The following is a 13,438-nucleotide window of genomic DNA, read 5'->3' as shown; positions in this document are numbered from 1 at the left end:
ATGTTCTAAAGCCTTAGAATGGAAGCTTAGAATTCACTTTTCAGCACCAGCTCTTTATCATATAGAATCTCCCACAACTACCCATTAAAGTAAGAAGAGCTACCCATTAAAAAAGTAGTTGTAGGTTCTAGTTTGATTTTAATGTACTTGGGTTTTATAGCTGTGGAAGAAGTATGTTACCAAATAGAAGAGTCTTGCTCTGAGAGAAAAACATGTTTTGGCGTTGGTGGGTAGAAAAGAGTTGTTTTCAGAATGAGCCTCTGGGTTTCTTCTCCTCCTGTTCTCCCACCTTCCTGAATTTGCAGGCATTACTAGATTAAATGCCAAGAATTCCCTACAGCCCCTTTTGGTTTGTTTCATTTTCTGTTATAATGTTCACCCTCCTCTGTCGACCTCCAGGGGTACCAGTTAACTCTGGTTGGGCAAGAATGATGTCCTTATCCCTAGGAGGGTGTCTCAGCTACGACTGAGTGTAGGATAGTGACTGTTTCTGAATTATACTCTGAGGAGCCCCAGGGGTTTTTAGGGTGGCTTTAGGGGTCAACGTTGTGGCTTTGGTTGGGGATAGGAAGGAAGTGTCTTCTTGATTGCCAGTCCACTTGAACCGGAACTGCTCTAAGGACCGCCTATCTGCAGAAGCCATCTGGGACAGAGCCAGGGTTTTTCTTCCCAGCACACTGGCTGAATACACAGTTGAATGTTTCCTCCCATGTCCAGGGATGTGCTCTTTCAGAATTCCTCTTCTGTCAGGTAGTAGGATGCTTACTTGTACATCCTCTTCTCTCAGCCTCAGTTGAGAGCAGAGCCCTTCCTCGTTAAGGTCTTGTTTTGGCCTTACTTTCCAGGTAAATAAGAACGACATCCGGAAGAAGGTGAGGCGCCTGATGGGAAAGTCCCACATCGGGCTCATGTACAGCCAGCAAATCAACGAAGTGCTTGATCAGCTGGCAAACCTGGTAAGCACATCTAGGTCAACCCTTTGGTTCCCCTTCCACTGCACATGTCAGCCTCTCTCTGCCTTGGTCCTTCTGGCCTATTGCAGAGACTTCCCCACAGGTCATTTCTTGGCTTGTATGTCGGTGGAGCCAGTTCACCCCCCGTTTTGGAAATGAGGCAGTAGTCTTTGACGATAGATAAGGCTTGAGCCCTTCTGTTCCAGGGTAGGGTTCATTGTACTAAAACCATCCTAGTGCTCTCCGTGTGTGGTCTGCGGACCCCAAAGGATCCACAAGGTCAAAACGATTTTCATGATAATACCAGGATGCTATTTGCATTTTTCACTGTGTTGACATTTGCACTGATGGTGTAGAAGCTCTGGTGAATAAAAATGTGTGCTGTTGTCCTAACACAAGTCAAGGCAGTGGCCACCCTATTCTTCACCTCCACACATTCACAGTAAAAAAAAAAAAACAAAAAAAAAAAACAAAACAGGAAAAACCAGTCTCATTTATAAAGGTCTTTGATGAAGGTGTTAAAATGATTAATTTTATTTACTCAGTCATTCATTATACATCTTTTTAATATTCTCTGTGACAAAATGGAAAGTATACATAAAGCGCTCTTGCTGCAAACCCAAGTATAATGGCTGTTTTGAGGAAAAGCAATTTGAAATAGTTTTAGTTGCAAGATGAACTAGACGTTTCTTTTTCATGGAGTGTCATTTTTATTCGAAAGAATGACAAGCTAAACTAAACTGACATTAATGAAGTGTGCCTTGTTTCAAGGAAGACAGCTGACATTTGTTGCTCATGATAAAATTTAAGCTTTTAAATGAAAATTAGAATTTTGGGAAACTTTTGCACTTGAAGCTGCTGAATATTTAAAGACTTTTTGAATGAGATTGAAGTCAATATTAATGAATTTAATTTTGTGATACTGTGTAATGAAATGTATCAGCATTTGGGAGAGCTGCATAACTCAGTGAACCAGTATTTTCCAAATGACCAATATGTGATGTTACAAATTCAAGTGTAGTAAAAGAGCCATTCAAAATGTAAAGTAGACCAATGGATTTTAATGTAACAGAGTACAAAAAATTATTGTATTTTTTAACTAAATTCAGTTTTATTGAAATATATTCACATACCATACAGTCATCCATGGTGTACAACCAACTGTTCACAGTACCATCATATAGTTACGCATTCATCACCCCAATCTATTTTTGAACATTTTCCTTATATCAGAAAGAATCAGAATAAGAATAAAGAATAAAAGTAAAAAAGAACACCCAAATCACCCCCCACCCTATTTTTCATTTAGTTTTTATCCCCATTTTTCTACTCATCCATACACTAGATAAAGAGAGTGTGATCCACAAGGTTTTCACAATCACACTGTCACCCCTTGTAATCTCTATTGTTATACACTTGTCTTCAGGAGTCCAGACTATGGGTTGGAGTTTGATAGTTTCAGATATTTACTTCTAGATATTCCAATAATTAATGTATTTTTAAATTCCATATCGCAACTAACTTTATGAGTTTTGGATTTGTATTAAAGAAGACTATGCATACTTATCTAAAAAGGCTTTTAAAATACTCCTCCCTTTTCCAAATACATATATGTGAGGCTAGATTTTCTTCATATACCTCAACCAAAGCAACAGATCACATCACATTGAATACAAAGCAGATATAAGAATCTAGCTATTTTATCTTAAGCCAAACACTAAAAAATATTTGCAAAACTGTAAAACAGTGACACTCTTCTCACTCTTTTTTTTTGTTGTTTTGGAAAATATAATTATTTTTTAAAAATCTTTATATTACCATGTAATAGATATATCATTACTGTTACTTATTTTTAAGGAATTAATAAATATTTTAAAAATTTCTCAGTTTTAATTTCTATTATGGTAAATACTACAAATATGACACACAAACAGAAGCTCTTTGGGGTCTTCAGTAATTTTTAAAAATTATTTATTTGTTAATTGTGGTAACATATAAAAGTTGCCATTTTAACCATTTTTAAGTGTGCAATTCAGTGACATCAATTACTTTGGGAATGTTGTTCCCAAAAGTCACTACCTTCCATTACTAAAATTTTTTCATCACCCAAAATAAACTCTTTTCCTTTAAAGCAATAACTCCCCAGTTCCTTTCCTGGTAACCTCTAATCTATTTTTTCTTTTGAAATTTGTTTATTCTAGATATTTCATACGAATAGAATCATACGCTATTTATACTTTAGTGACTGGATTATTTTACATAACATTATGTTTTTAAGGTTTATCCATGTTGTAGTATATATCAGAACTTCATTCCTTTTTATGACTGAATAATATTCCATTGTATAGATATATCACTTTTCGTTTAGCCATTCTTCTGCTGATGGACACTTAGGTTGCTTCCAGCTTTTGGCTATTGTGACTTAATAATTTTTAACAGGTATAGGGGTCCGGAGACCAAAAAGTTTGAGAACACTTCCCCAGTGGCCAGCAGATCAGACTATGCTAAGGAAGCTGATATGAATTTAACTGCTGAGCCCTATATGAGAAGGATTTACAGATGTCCCTGAAAGAGCTCTCTTTCCTTAGAATGGACGTGATCTCTCCATCCGGTCCAGTGGCAGCCGGCACATGAAGAAGCAGACATTTGTGGTACATGCGGGGACAGACACAAATGGAGATATCTTTTTCATGGAGGTAGGTATTGGCCCGTGCTGGAAGCCCAAAGGAGCATTTGAGAGTCATGAGGAGCTTCTAGAACTGTTGCCAGAATATTTTTCCCATTTATCTCATTCCTCTTTCACAATCCATTTATCATTAAATTGTTAGGTTATACGCAAATAATTCCTCACCATTCACCATTTCCTTTTTTTTTTTTTTTTTAATATTTACTTTGAATAGTTAAAATATACTTTTGAATAGTTAATATAGTCACGTTCATAAATCAAAACAACATAAAATAGTATGTTGAGCAGTCTTACTCTGACTCTTATCCCCTTCCACTCCATTTCCCACCAGCCTCATCCCTTTCCTCCTATAGGTAAGCACTTTTGTTAGTTTCCTTTGTATCTTCCGGTGGTTTTTTAATGCAAACACAATAAAATTTGAATATAAATTCTTATTTCTCCCCTTTCTTAAAAAAAAGTTAGCATATCATATTTACTGTTCTGTATCTTGCTTTTTTTCATTAAACATATCCTGGCGATCATCTATATCAGTTAAAAAAGAGCTTTCTCATTCCATAATATACCACTATGTGGCTGTATCATAGTTTATTTAACCAGTCCGTATACATGGATCCTTGGGTTGCTTGCCGTTTTTTGTTGTTGCTAATAGTGATATTGTGGATAGTACTGTGCCGACTTCATCTCATACACGTGCAGATATATTTGTAAGTATTCCCGGCACTGGGATTGCTGGGTCACAGGGTAACTGCATTGTCCACTTGATGGATATTGCCTAATTGTGCTTCATAGGGTTGTACTATTTTGCACTCCCACCAGCAATGTATTAAGAGCACTTATTTCCCAACACCCTCACCAACAGAATGTGTTGTTGGAATTGTTGTCAATCTGACATGTAGTTTTTAACTTGCATTTCTCTTATGCTAAGTGAGGCTGTGTATCTTTCCATGTGTTTAAGCACTATTTGTATTTCTTTTAATGTGAACTGTTCATGTCCTTTGCCCATTTTTCTTTAGGTGGTTGGTTTTTTCCTTCCCAATTTCTAGGAGCTCTTTATTAACTAGAGAAGTTAGCCATTTGTCTGTGATATGAGTTGCCAATATTTTTTCCAATTTGTCATTTATATTTTTTAACTATTATAGAAAATTTCAGAAATCCCTAAATGTAGAAAGAATAGTATAATGAACCCCCTTGTATCTACTGCCTATAAACATGTGGCCCATCTTGTTTCATCTGTACCCCTCCTTTTTCCCCCACACTGGATTATTTTAAAGTAAATCCCAGACATCATGCCATGTCATCCATAAATATTTAAGTATGTACTTCTAACAGATAGCGATACCTTTTTAAAAATACAACCACCATACCATTGTCACACCTGAAATGATTGTAATAATTCCTTAATGTTATCTAATATCCAGTCAGTGTTCCTATTTCCCTGTTTGCCTCAAAAATGTCTTTTTATAGTTGGTTCCTTTGAATTAGAATCCAAACAAGATATACATATTGGATTTGGTTGATATGACTCTTAAGTATCTCAGCATATACATATATATATGTATCTATATACATTTATAGTAGTAGATATACATATATAGTAGCCCCCTGTTTTAGTTTCCTAGAACTGCTAAAACAAATATGGTACAATGGGTTGGTTTAAACAATGGGAATTTATAGCCTCATGGTTTTGAGGCTAAGAGAATTCCAGTATTGAGGTGTCAGCAAGGTGATGATTTCTCCATAAAGACGGTGAAGTTCTGGGGCTGCCTGCCGGCGTTCCTCAGGGTTCCTTAGCTTTTCCATTATATGTCAATGCACATGATGGCATCTTCTCTCTCTTCTGTGTTCTGTTGACTTCTAACTCCTGGCTGCTCCCTGGCTTTCGCTCTCTCTGTGGCCTTCTCTTTAAGGCCTCCAGTAATAGGATTAGGACGCGTCTGGATTCAGTTAGGTCACACCTTACCTGAAGTGACCTCCTCAAAAGGTCCTGTTTACAAGGGCTCACTCCCATGAGTATGGATTAAGATTAAGAACATGATTTTCTGGGATACGTAACTCCAAGGCACCACACTCCCCTTTCTCTTTTTTTCCCTTACTATTTATTCTATTGAGGAAATTGCATCATTTGCCTTGTTGTGTATCCCCCATCCTAGATTTTTTGCTGACTGCATCTCCTTGGTGTCATTTAACATGTTTCTCTATCACCTGTATTTCCAATGAACTAGTACTCCAGTGTGGAGGTTTGATCAGTTTCAGGTTGTGTTTTGGCAAGAATATGTCATAGGTGGTGCTGTGTTGCCTGTTGCTCACAGGGTCGTCTCTCTTCAGTCTGCGGGTTCAGATGTGCCCAGCCTGGTTTATCCTCTGTAAACCTCCTCATTTGTCTTCTGATTTTGCTGATGGTATTTTATATCATGCAGGTGCTTCTTATTTTTATGTAGTTGAATTAATCAATCTTTTCTTTTATGGATCCTGGATTTTGAGGCAAAATTAGTAAAAGCCTTCCTTGTCAAGGACAAGGTTGTTCGTGTTTTCTTCATTTATGCATTTTAATTCTAAAATGGATCTCTTTAAGTATTTGGGGAGCCAAAGGCAATGCCTATAGAAAGCAGTGACATAAAATAATTTTGATAAGTTATCTGCTCCCTTTCATTTAGTTGAAACTGTTTTTCATATTCACCACTTTATGACAGATGGTTTGCCAAATACAGGCATGCTGCTCAGAAGCAGAAACATACATGTCAATGTTGCTGAGATGGGAGTTATTTTTATGTCACCCCATTGAAGTGTTAGAATTTGGCTAGATACATCTCAGAGCTGAGGGCTGGGTGGTGGTACCGTTTACTCAGATGAGGAACTTAGAAGGAAGATCTGCCCAGAAAGAGATGTCGAGTTCAATGTTGGACATGATGAGTTTGAGGGGCTGCATTGAGACATCCAGGTAAAGCTGAGGGCTAACTTAGGACATCTGTGCCACATAGAGGTGGCAGGTGATTCTTGCCCTTTTCTTTTCCTTTTGCAAAATAAATCTGTCCAGAAGATACCCCAAAGATAGGACTCAGCACTGTCAAAGGAAGCCTTGAACAAGGTTTCTGGAGCACGAGGTTGGATCCATCACCCTTGTGTTTCCATGCCAAGTTAGAGTGTCTCCACATCACTCTGTCATCCCCTGGATGCTGTAAGGTTATCTGGTTTAGCTTTTCTCAGAGCAAGCCTGCCGGCTGGAGAAGACTTTTTAAAATCATCTTTTCTGCCTTTTTTTTTTAAGTTACAAATGTAAAACAGTATATATGCTTTAGAAGTTTCATACCATGTAGAAGTAAATAAAGTTTCCCTTTTCTTTCTCCAATCCCATATCTCAGTGAAATCTTTGGTGTGAGTCTTTTTGGATTAAAAAAACTGCATATTTATATAAATACAACTTACTTAATATGGAATTTTATTTTAGTGTCTACGAAAGTGGTATCCAACCACAAATGTTGTTTTATAATTTGCTTTTATTCACTTAATGTATCCTAGACATCTTTCCATGTTTCATATTATGTAAACATGTCTTTTTTTTTTTTATGGCTACTTAGCTGTCATCTGTTATATGGATGTACTGTAATTTATTTAAGTAGTCCTTCCCTACATTTTTTCCTTAAAAACACTGCTTCATTGAATATCTTTGAACGTGTATCTCAGTAGGGTAGATTCCTAAATGTGAATTTTCTAGACCAAAGTTATATACATTTAAAATTTTGATAGATTCTGGCAAAGATTTTTGCCTGTTTAACCTGCACGAGCAGTATTAGCAAATATGACAGGTTATTTTCTTCATCACTAGCCTAGAAATCATGTGTTCTCCCTGCCTCTCTCCTTTACATGACGTCAAAGCTTTAGGGAAGGTGGTGTGGTCGTCTCCATTTTCATATGGAGAAGACTTTACTGAAAACCACAGAGTCAAACGGGGGCTAGATGTCAGGTTTCCAATTCCTACTCTGCTTCTTGACCCTTTTCTTCATAAGGCTTTTAGAACCCCCAATAAATTCTTATGTAGTGGATTAAACCTGGTAGTCTCAGGCATTCTTCAGTCATTCACCAGGTATTTATGGAGCACAAATTATATACTAGGTCTTCTGCTGGATGTGGGGTTATGGCAGTGACAAAATAGACAAGGTTTCTGTAGCCATTGGGGAAGATGGAGAATTAAACAAACTGTCACAGTGTGTGAGGAGAATTACAACAGAAGATGTTCACGGGGCAGGTGTTGAGGGAATACATAGCAGAGGGTCTAGGAGTCATGGATGACCCCTCGAAAGAAGTGACCTTTGAGCTTGGCCTTGAAGGAAGAGTAAATGTTCATGTTTGGGGTGGGGGAGGGGAAGAGTGTTCCAGGGATATTTGAGGTAGAATGGAAGGGACCCACGATGGGGGTAGTTACAGGGCAAACGAAGGGGTCCTGCCTTACCTCCACTTCTGACTTGGGCAGCTGGATAGAGGTGGTGCTGTTTACTCAAACGAGGCTTAGAAAAGAATCTGCCCAGGGTTACATGTCAAACTCAGCCTCAGACTTGGTGCCTTTGAGGTGCTGTATGTGAGGCAGCCAAACAAAGAGAGGTTCAGGGGCTCGGGAAGAAGGGTCTAATATGGAGAATGATTCGAGAGCCATCAACATGACAGTAAGGATAATTATTATCATTGTGATTATATCTCTTATTCATAATGATGTTATTATATAGCCACTAACAAGGTTGCTTTCTCTGTGCCTGGCTTTGCTCTGAGAATTGTACGCACATCAGCTTACTTGGTCTTCACGATAACTCCGTGAGGCTATTCCTGTTACTCTCCTCATTTTATACATAAGGAAACGTAGACACCGGGAGATCAGCTTGCTCAAGATGACCCAGCTAACTAATGGTAGGACCAGAATTCAAATCCAGGCATTCTGATCTTAGGCCTGTGCTCCTAACCATTCTGCTGGTGTAGCTTTCATAAAATTGAAGCCATAAGAACAGATAAATCTACAAGGGAGGGTATTGAGCAAGAAGAGGATGTGGAGGGGGACTTTTGTTTTTCATTTTACATCATCCTGTATGGTGTGTGTGTGTATGTGTATATACACATACACACACACATATATATATATATATATTTTTTTTTTTTTTTTTACAATAAGCATTGTTCATGTACCACTGGTGTAAATTAATTTTTAATAAGATTTATACAGAAGTAGGGCAGAGCCAGGATTAGAAAGTGCACTGGTTCCATTTTTTCCTCTTTGGTTAAGTCTGCCATAATCCCCTTCCTTTGCGTTTGTCAACAGAGATGATTCCTAAAGTTGTAAGATGGAGACATGAGGTATCCTCGAACACTTTAAATTTGTAGAACATGTGAGAGGTAATACACAAAACACTAACTGAATTGAATAGTGAACCTCCTTCCTTGCTCACAGGTTCATTTCAGCGACTACTTTTCTTTCAGTAAACCTGTCTGGAAGACACACGTCCAGCGGTTCTGTGTTCAAGTCTCCCCCTCGGGAGTACTGTGTGCTTAACACAGAAACCCTGACCAAGGGGATGCTCGCAGGGCCAGGGGTCCCGCCCTCGCCCAGTGTAGTGTGGGCCGGGTGGGAGCGACTGGAGGAGACCAGTGGCCCTGAAACTGCTCCGTCCACTCCCCCAGGTGTGTGACGACTGTGTGGTGTTACGCAGCAACATCGGGACAGTGTATGAGCGCTGGTGGTACGAGAAGCTCATAAACATGACCTATTGCCCCAAGACCAAGGTGCTGTGCTTGTGGCGCAGGAACGGCTCTGAAACCCAGCTCAACAAGTTCTATACTAAGAAGGTACCCCAGGGGCTCTGTTTGGGTGTCCAAGCGCAAAAGTGTTGTATTTGCTGGGAAGTTAAACTTAGAAAATCCATGTCTGGAGCCACACGTGTGCTTCCAGCTACTGGCTGGGATCCCCAAAGCTGTCTCGGAGGCCCGGGCATGAGCCCAGGCCTTCAGCAGACGTCACAGAGCAGAGGGCGGGGAGCTGGGGAAGGCACGTGTGACAGGAGGGCCCTCTCCCCCCTTGCGCCGCAGTGCCGGGAGCTGTACTACTGTGTGAAGGACAGCATGGAGCGCGCTGCTGCCCGACAGCAGAGCATCAAGCCCGGTGAGAGGCCTCTCCCCACTCGGAGAGAGTTTCTGCTTTTATTCCCATCAGGCCTTCTGTGTGTCAGAGGCCTGACAAGGAAGCCAGGTTCTGGGACTCCCCACCCCACCGGTTAGCTGATCACCTCCTCCCCCACCGCAGGGCCCGAACTGGGTGGCGAGTTCCCTGTGCAGGACATGAAGACTGGTGAGGGTGGCTTGCTGCAGGTCACCTTGGAGGGGATCAACCTCAAGTTCATGCACAACCAGGTGGGTGCAAGCGGCAGCACAAGGCCAAGTTGTTCCGTCTGTCACGAAGGATCCATTTCCAGGTCCCCAGTGCATTTCCACTGAGTGCAAAGCGGGGCGTCCGGGGCTAGTGAGAGAACTGGAGCAGCCAGACTGGAGGGTGAAATCTGAGGGAGGGCAGAGTGACGGTGGCACCCCCCAGGCCCCGCGAGGGGGCAGCAGGGAGCCTCTGCCGGGAGGCTGGAAGGCTGGCTGCCTCCGCCCGCCCGTTAGACTCAGCTCAGTGTGAGTGGGAGCGTCTCCCGTGGCCCCTCGTTGCACAGCGTCCCTGCCTTCCTTCACCCCCAGGGTGTGCTTCCGCTTGGTGGTTTTGCTTTGAGAGTCCAGACTGGCCACTCTCCTCGCGTGTTTCTGGTATGCGTGAAGCTTTTGTGTGTGTGTGAGTAGCGTGTATCTGTCCTTTCTGGAGTGTGTGTGTTTATTTGCCTTTTTCTTTTCCTGCTGATCCTTCTTCCTCTTGGTTTCCTTCCTTTCAGTGTTCCCACTCTGTCCCCTGCTCCACAGGCCCTGTTCCCCTTCTTTTGATTGGGGAGCACCCCAGGATACACCCTCCCTGATTGTGATTCCACCATAGGGGCTGACTTTTTTTTCCTCTCTCTTGGACTTTTAACACAGTGTTACTTTTTCTCTCAGTGGACATCCCTTAAGTTAATTCCTTTCTGAGGCCAGCACATCATCCCAGGTCCGTTTGCAGCTCTGCCTCTTCACACAAGTGCCTTCCCTACCCCTATCTTGGTGTGTGGGTTCCTTGCCCCGAGGCCCTGAGCAGATCTGACCGTGTGCAGCACCACAGCCCCTGGGGCACATTCACAGGGAGACGGACACCTGGGCTCTGACCGGGGCTTTCTCTCTCCACTTGCTGTTTTAGTGCTCCTTACTTCAGGGACTCGGGCTGAGTAGGTTTGGTGTAATGGGAAATGGCCACCCAGGCTTCCTGGCAGCCCCTTAGTATATTTTCAGTCTGGGGCTTAGGGTAACCGGAAACCCTAAAGATTTAGGTTCAGCCCAAAGAGAGATTTACCTCAGTCCTTTTTTGGACCACAAACGAAGGTACCAGCACTTCTTGGGGAGCGGACGTCTGCCCGCGTTTCAGGGCTGCAGCCACTGGGCCCTTCGCCCCTGGGCTCTGGACTGTTCTGAAGAAGAGAGCTCATGAGAGAGCTCCCAGAAGGCCTGCCCTCTCCCCCCATCCTCCCAAAGGGTGTAAACCCTTTGAATCCTTCCCCTTGTCCAGAAGTTGCGAAGCACATACAAGCTAGTCTGTAGTTTCAGGCTCTGCCCCAGAAGATGTTTCCTATGGAGAGGGGGAGTCCCAGCCTGACTTCTCTGTCTCTCCTCTCAGTCTGACGATGTGATAATGGCCTTGTGGTCCATCTTCTACCACATCACAGTCAGTTGAAGTTGAGGAGGCACTGGACCCTTCCCTTGGAGTTGCACAGTTTGGGGTAATAAGTGGAAAAAGCGTGGACTTGGAAGTCAGACATACTCAGATTTGAAGCCTGGCTTCACTATTCATGGGCAAACAAGCTTTCTCATCAGCTTCCTCGCCTGTAGAATGGGGGTGATACTGTATACTGCACCACACAGATGTAAGAATTAGGAGGAGTTTTTGTGACACTCCTAATAGGTGTTCAGTAGGTGGTAGCTGCTGTTGTGATCACCACACACTTCTTTGGAGATCCAGGACCCTGTTTCAAGGAGGATACCAGCACCTCCCACCCCAGGGACAGTGTGGAGGGAGCTTTGTGCCTGTGCCAGCCCTCTGCACCGGAGGAGGATGCATGGAAGGGTAGAGACCAGAGGGGCTGAGCGGGGGACCCCTGGGGCACAGTGTCCTGTAAGCGCTGCCCTGGGCAGAGGGTACGGGCGGGCAGCCCAGGCCAGCAGAGGGGCCTCCCGGGTGGGTTTGGCCATTAAAACTAACGCCTTCGTTTCTCTCCCATGCTTTCTCCTCCGGCCAGGAGCGGAAGGTACTTGCCCTTTCTGCTTTCTTCACTTCTTAGCACTTTTGAGTTGTGTGTGTGTGTGTGGATTCTTCTGCCCTCCCTTTGGGAAGTAGGTTTTCTGTGTGCGGGTGGGGCCGTAGCTGGGAGAGTGGGCTTTGTGGGCCGGGGTGGAGCCTCTGGGCCTCACCCCACCCTCCCTCCCTCTCTTGCAGGTTTTCATAGAGCTGAATCACATTAAAAAGTGCAATACAGTTCGAGGCGTCTTTGTCCTGGAGGAATTTGGTAATTACACTATTTTGCTCTTAGGTCTGGACTCAAATGGCAGTAACTCAAACCTTGGAGCTCCAGAAGAGGGACTAGGGGCAGGGAGAAGAGGAACCTCGGGAGAGAGGGCAGGAGGAACAGGAGTGATAGGGAAGAGAAGGGAAGCCTGAGAGCAAGAAGGGGAGAAGAATGGAATAGAGGCCATGGCTGCTGGGGAATGGGTGGCAGAAAGGCAGGTGGCCTCAGGTTTAGGGTTTTAGAGGCTCACCGAACCACGCCACCTTTCCTTGCTCGGGCAGCTGGTGGTCAGAAAGTTCTGGGGCAGAGCAGACTGGCGATCCCCAAGCGCTGCTGTGTTCTTGTCGCCTGCTGTGACCCCCCTGGCAGCCCAGCGCTCCACACAGCCACCCTGGACCCTGGTGCCGAGCTGGTCCCCGCCCAGCCTCTGTGCTAGAGGAGGGGCATGTGTGGGGTTAGCAGGTGGACCCTCCAGAGGGAAGGGAAACCTAGTGGCCTCAGGCAAAGGGTCAGTGTAGCTGGAAAGAGGTTGCAGGGGTAGGAGGCAGCCTCACCAAGCCGGGCGCTAAGGAGTGGTGTAGTGTGTTCTTGCCCTGGGGCTTTGAGTTCCTGCTGTGTTTGTGCTTCATTCTTTTGTGCCCCTCATCACTGCTATGAAAACCTTCGTTCTCCAGCAGGTAAAGTGATCTCAGCTCGTGCTGCCTCTCCCCAGGCCCCTGCCTTGGGCCCTGCAGCGGGTGGAGTGGGTTCCCTTCAAACCAGCTGCTCACAGCACCGATTTGTCTCTTCCTTTCTCTCCCCACTCTCTTCCTTCCCAACTTCCCTCCACCCTTGTGCTGGCTCACTGGTTCTGAGTTTTCTCCCTTTGGCGTGCTCCCTTCTCTCTTCCTGCCAGAGAGATATTTGGGGGAATCTTCCAGCTCAAGAGAAGGACCTGGGGCTTCCTGCTCTCCGTTTGATGAGTTTATTCCCTGTTAACCCTGAGTCCCCAGAATTCTACCTCCCAGGGTCAGAAGAAGGTGTGGCCAACTCTCACGCCACCTCTTCTGGCCCCAGTGGGCTGCCCTGCCACTCTGCTCCCATCTCAGGGGCCGTGATGCTGGCTGAGCTGGGGTACTGGGTGGGGGTGCTCCCCACTCCTTCCT

At 43.9% G+C, this 13,438-nt stretch overlaps 1 protein-coding gene across 50 annotated transcripts in view; it reads left to right on the top strand.

Moving 5' to 3' along the window:
* MADD (MAP kinase activating death domain) overlaps positions 1–13,438 on the top strand; it is a 117,113-nt gene that overhangs the window by 101,630 nt on the left and 2,045 nt on the right. For 21 of the 50 annotated variants that reach the window (XM_037838523.1, XM_037838510.1, XM_037838508.1 and 18 more), the window contains 7 exons: positions 846–956; positions 3,542–3,649; positions 9,301–9,465; positions 9,706–9,778; positions 9,920–10,026; positions 12,027–12,035; positions 12,224–12,293. In XM_037838523.1, coding sequence (XP_037694451.1) covers positions 846–956; positions 3,542–3,649; positions 9,301–9,465; positions 9,706–9,778; positions 9,920–10,026; positions 12,027–12,035; positions 12,224–12,293 — 643 coding nt within the window. The remainder of the gene's footprint in view (positions 1–845; positions 957–3,541; positions 3,650–9,300; positions 9,466–9,705; positions 9,779–9,919; positions 10,027–12,026; positions 12,036–12,223; positions 12,294–13,438) is intronic. The other 29 variants (XM_037838549.1, XM_037838539.1, XM_037838538.1 and 26 more) reach the window with 2 other exon arrangements.

The sequence above is a fragment of the Choloepus didactylus genome, chromosome 6 (assembly GCF_015220235.1).
Source record: "Choloepus didactylus isolate mChoDid1 chromosome 6, mChoDid1.pri, whole genome shotgun sequence".
Classification (NCBI taxonomy): domain Eukaryota; kingdom Metazoa; phylum Chordata; class Mammalia; order Pilosa; family Megalonychidae; genus Choloepus; species Choloepus didactylus.
This window is presented reverse-complemented; position numbering and strand designations above follow the sequence as displayed.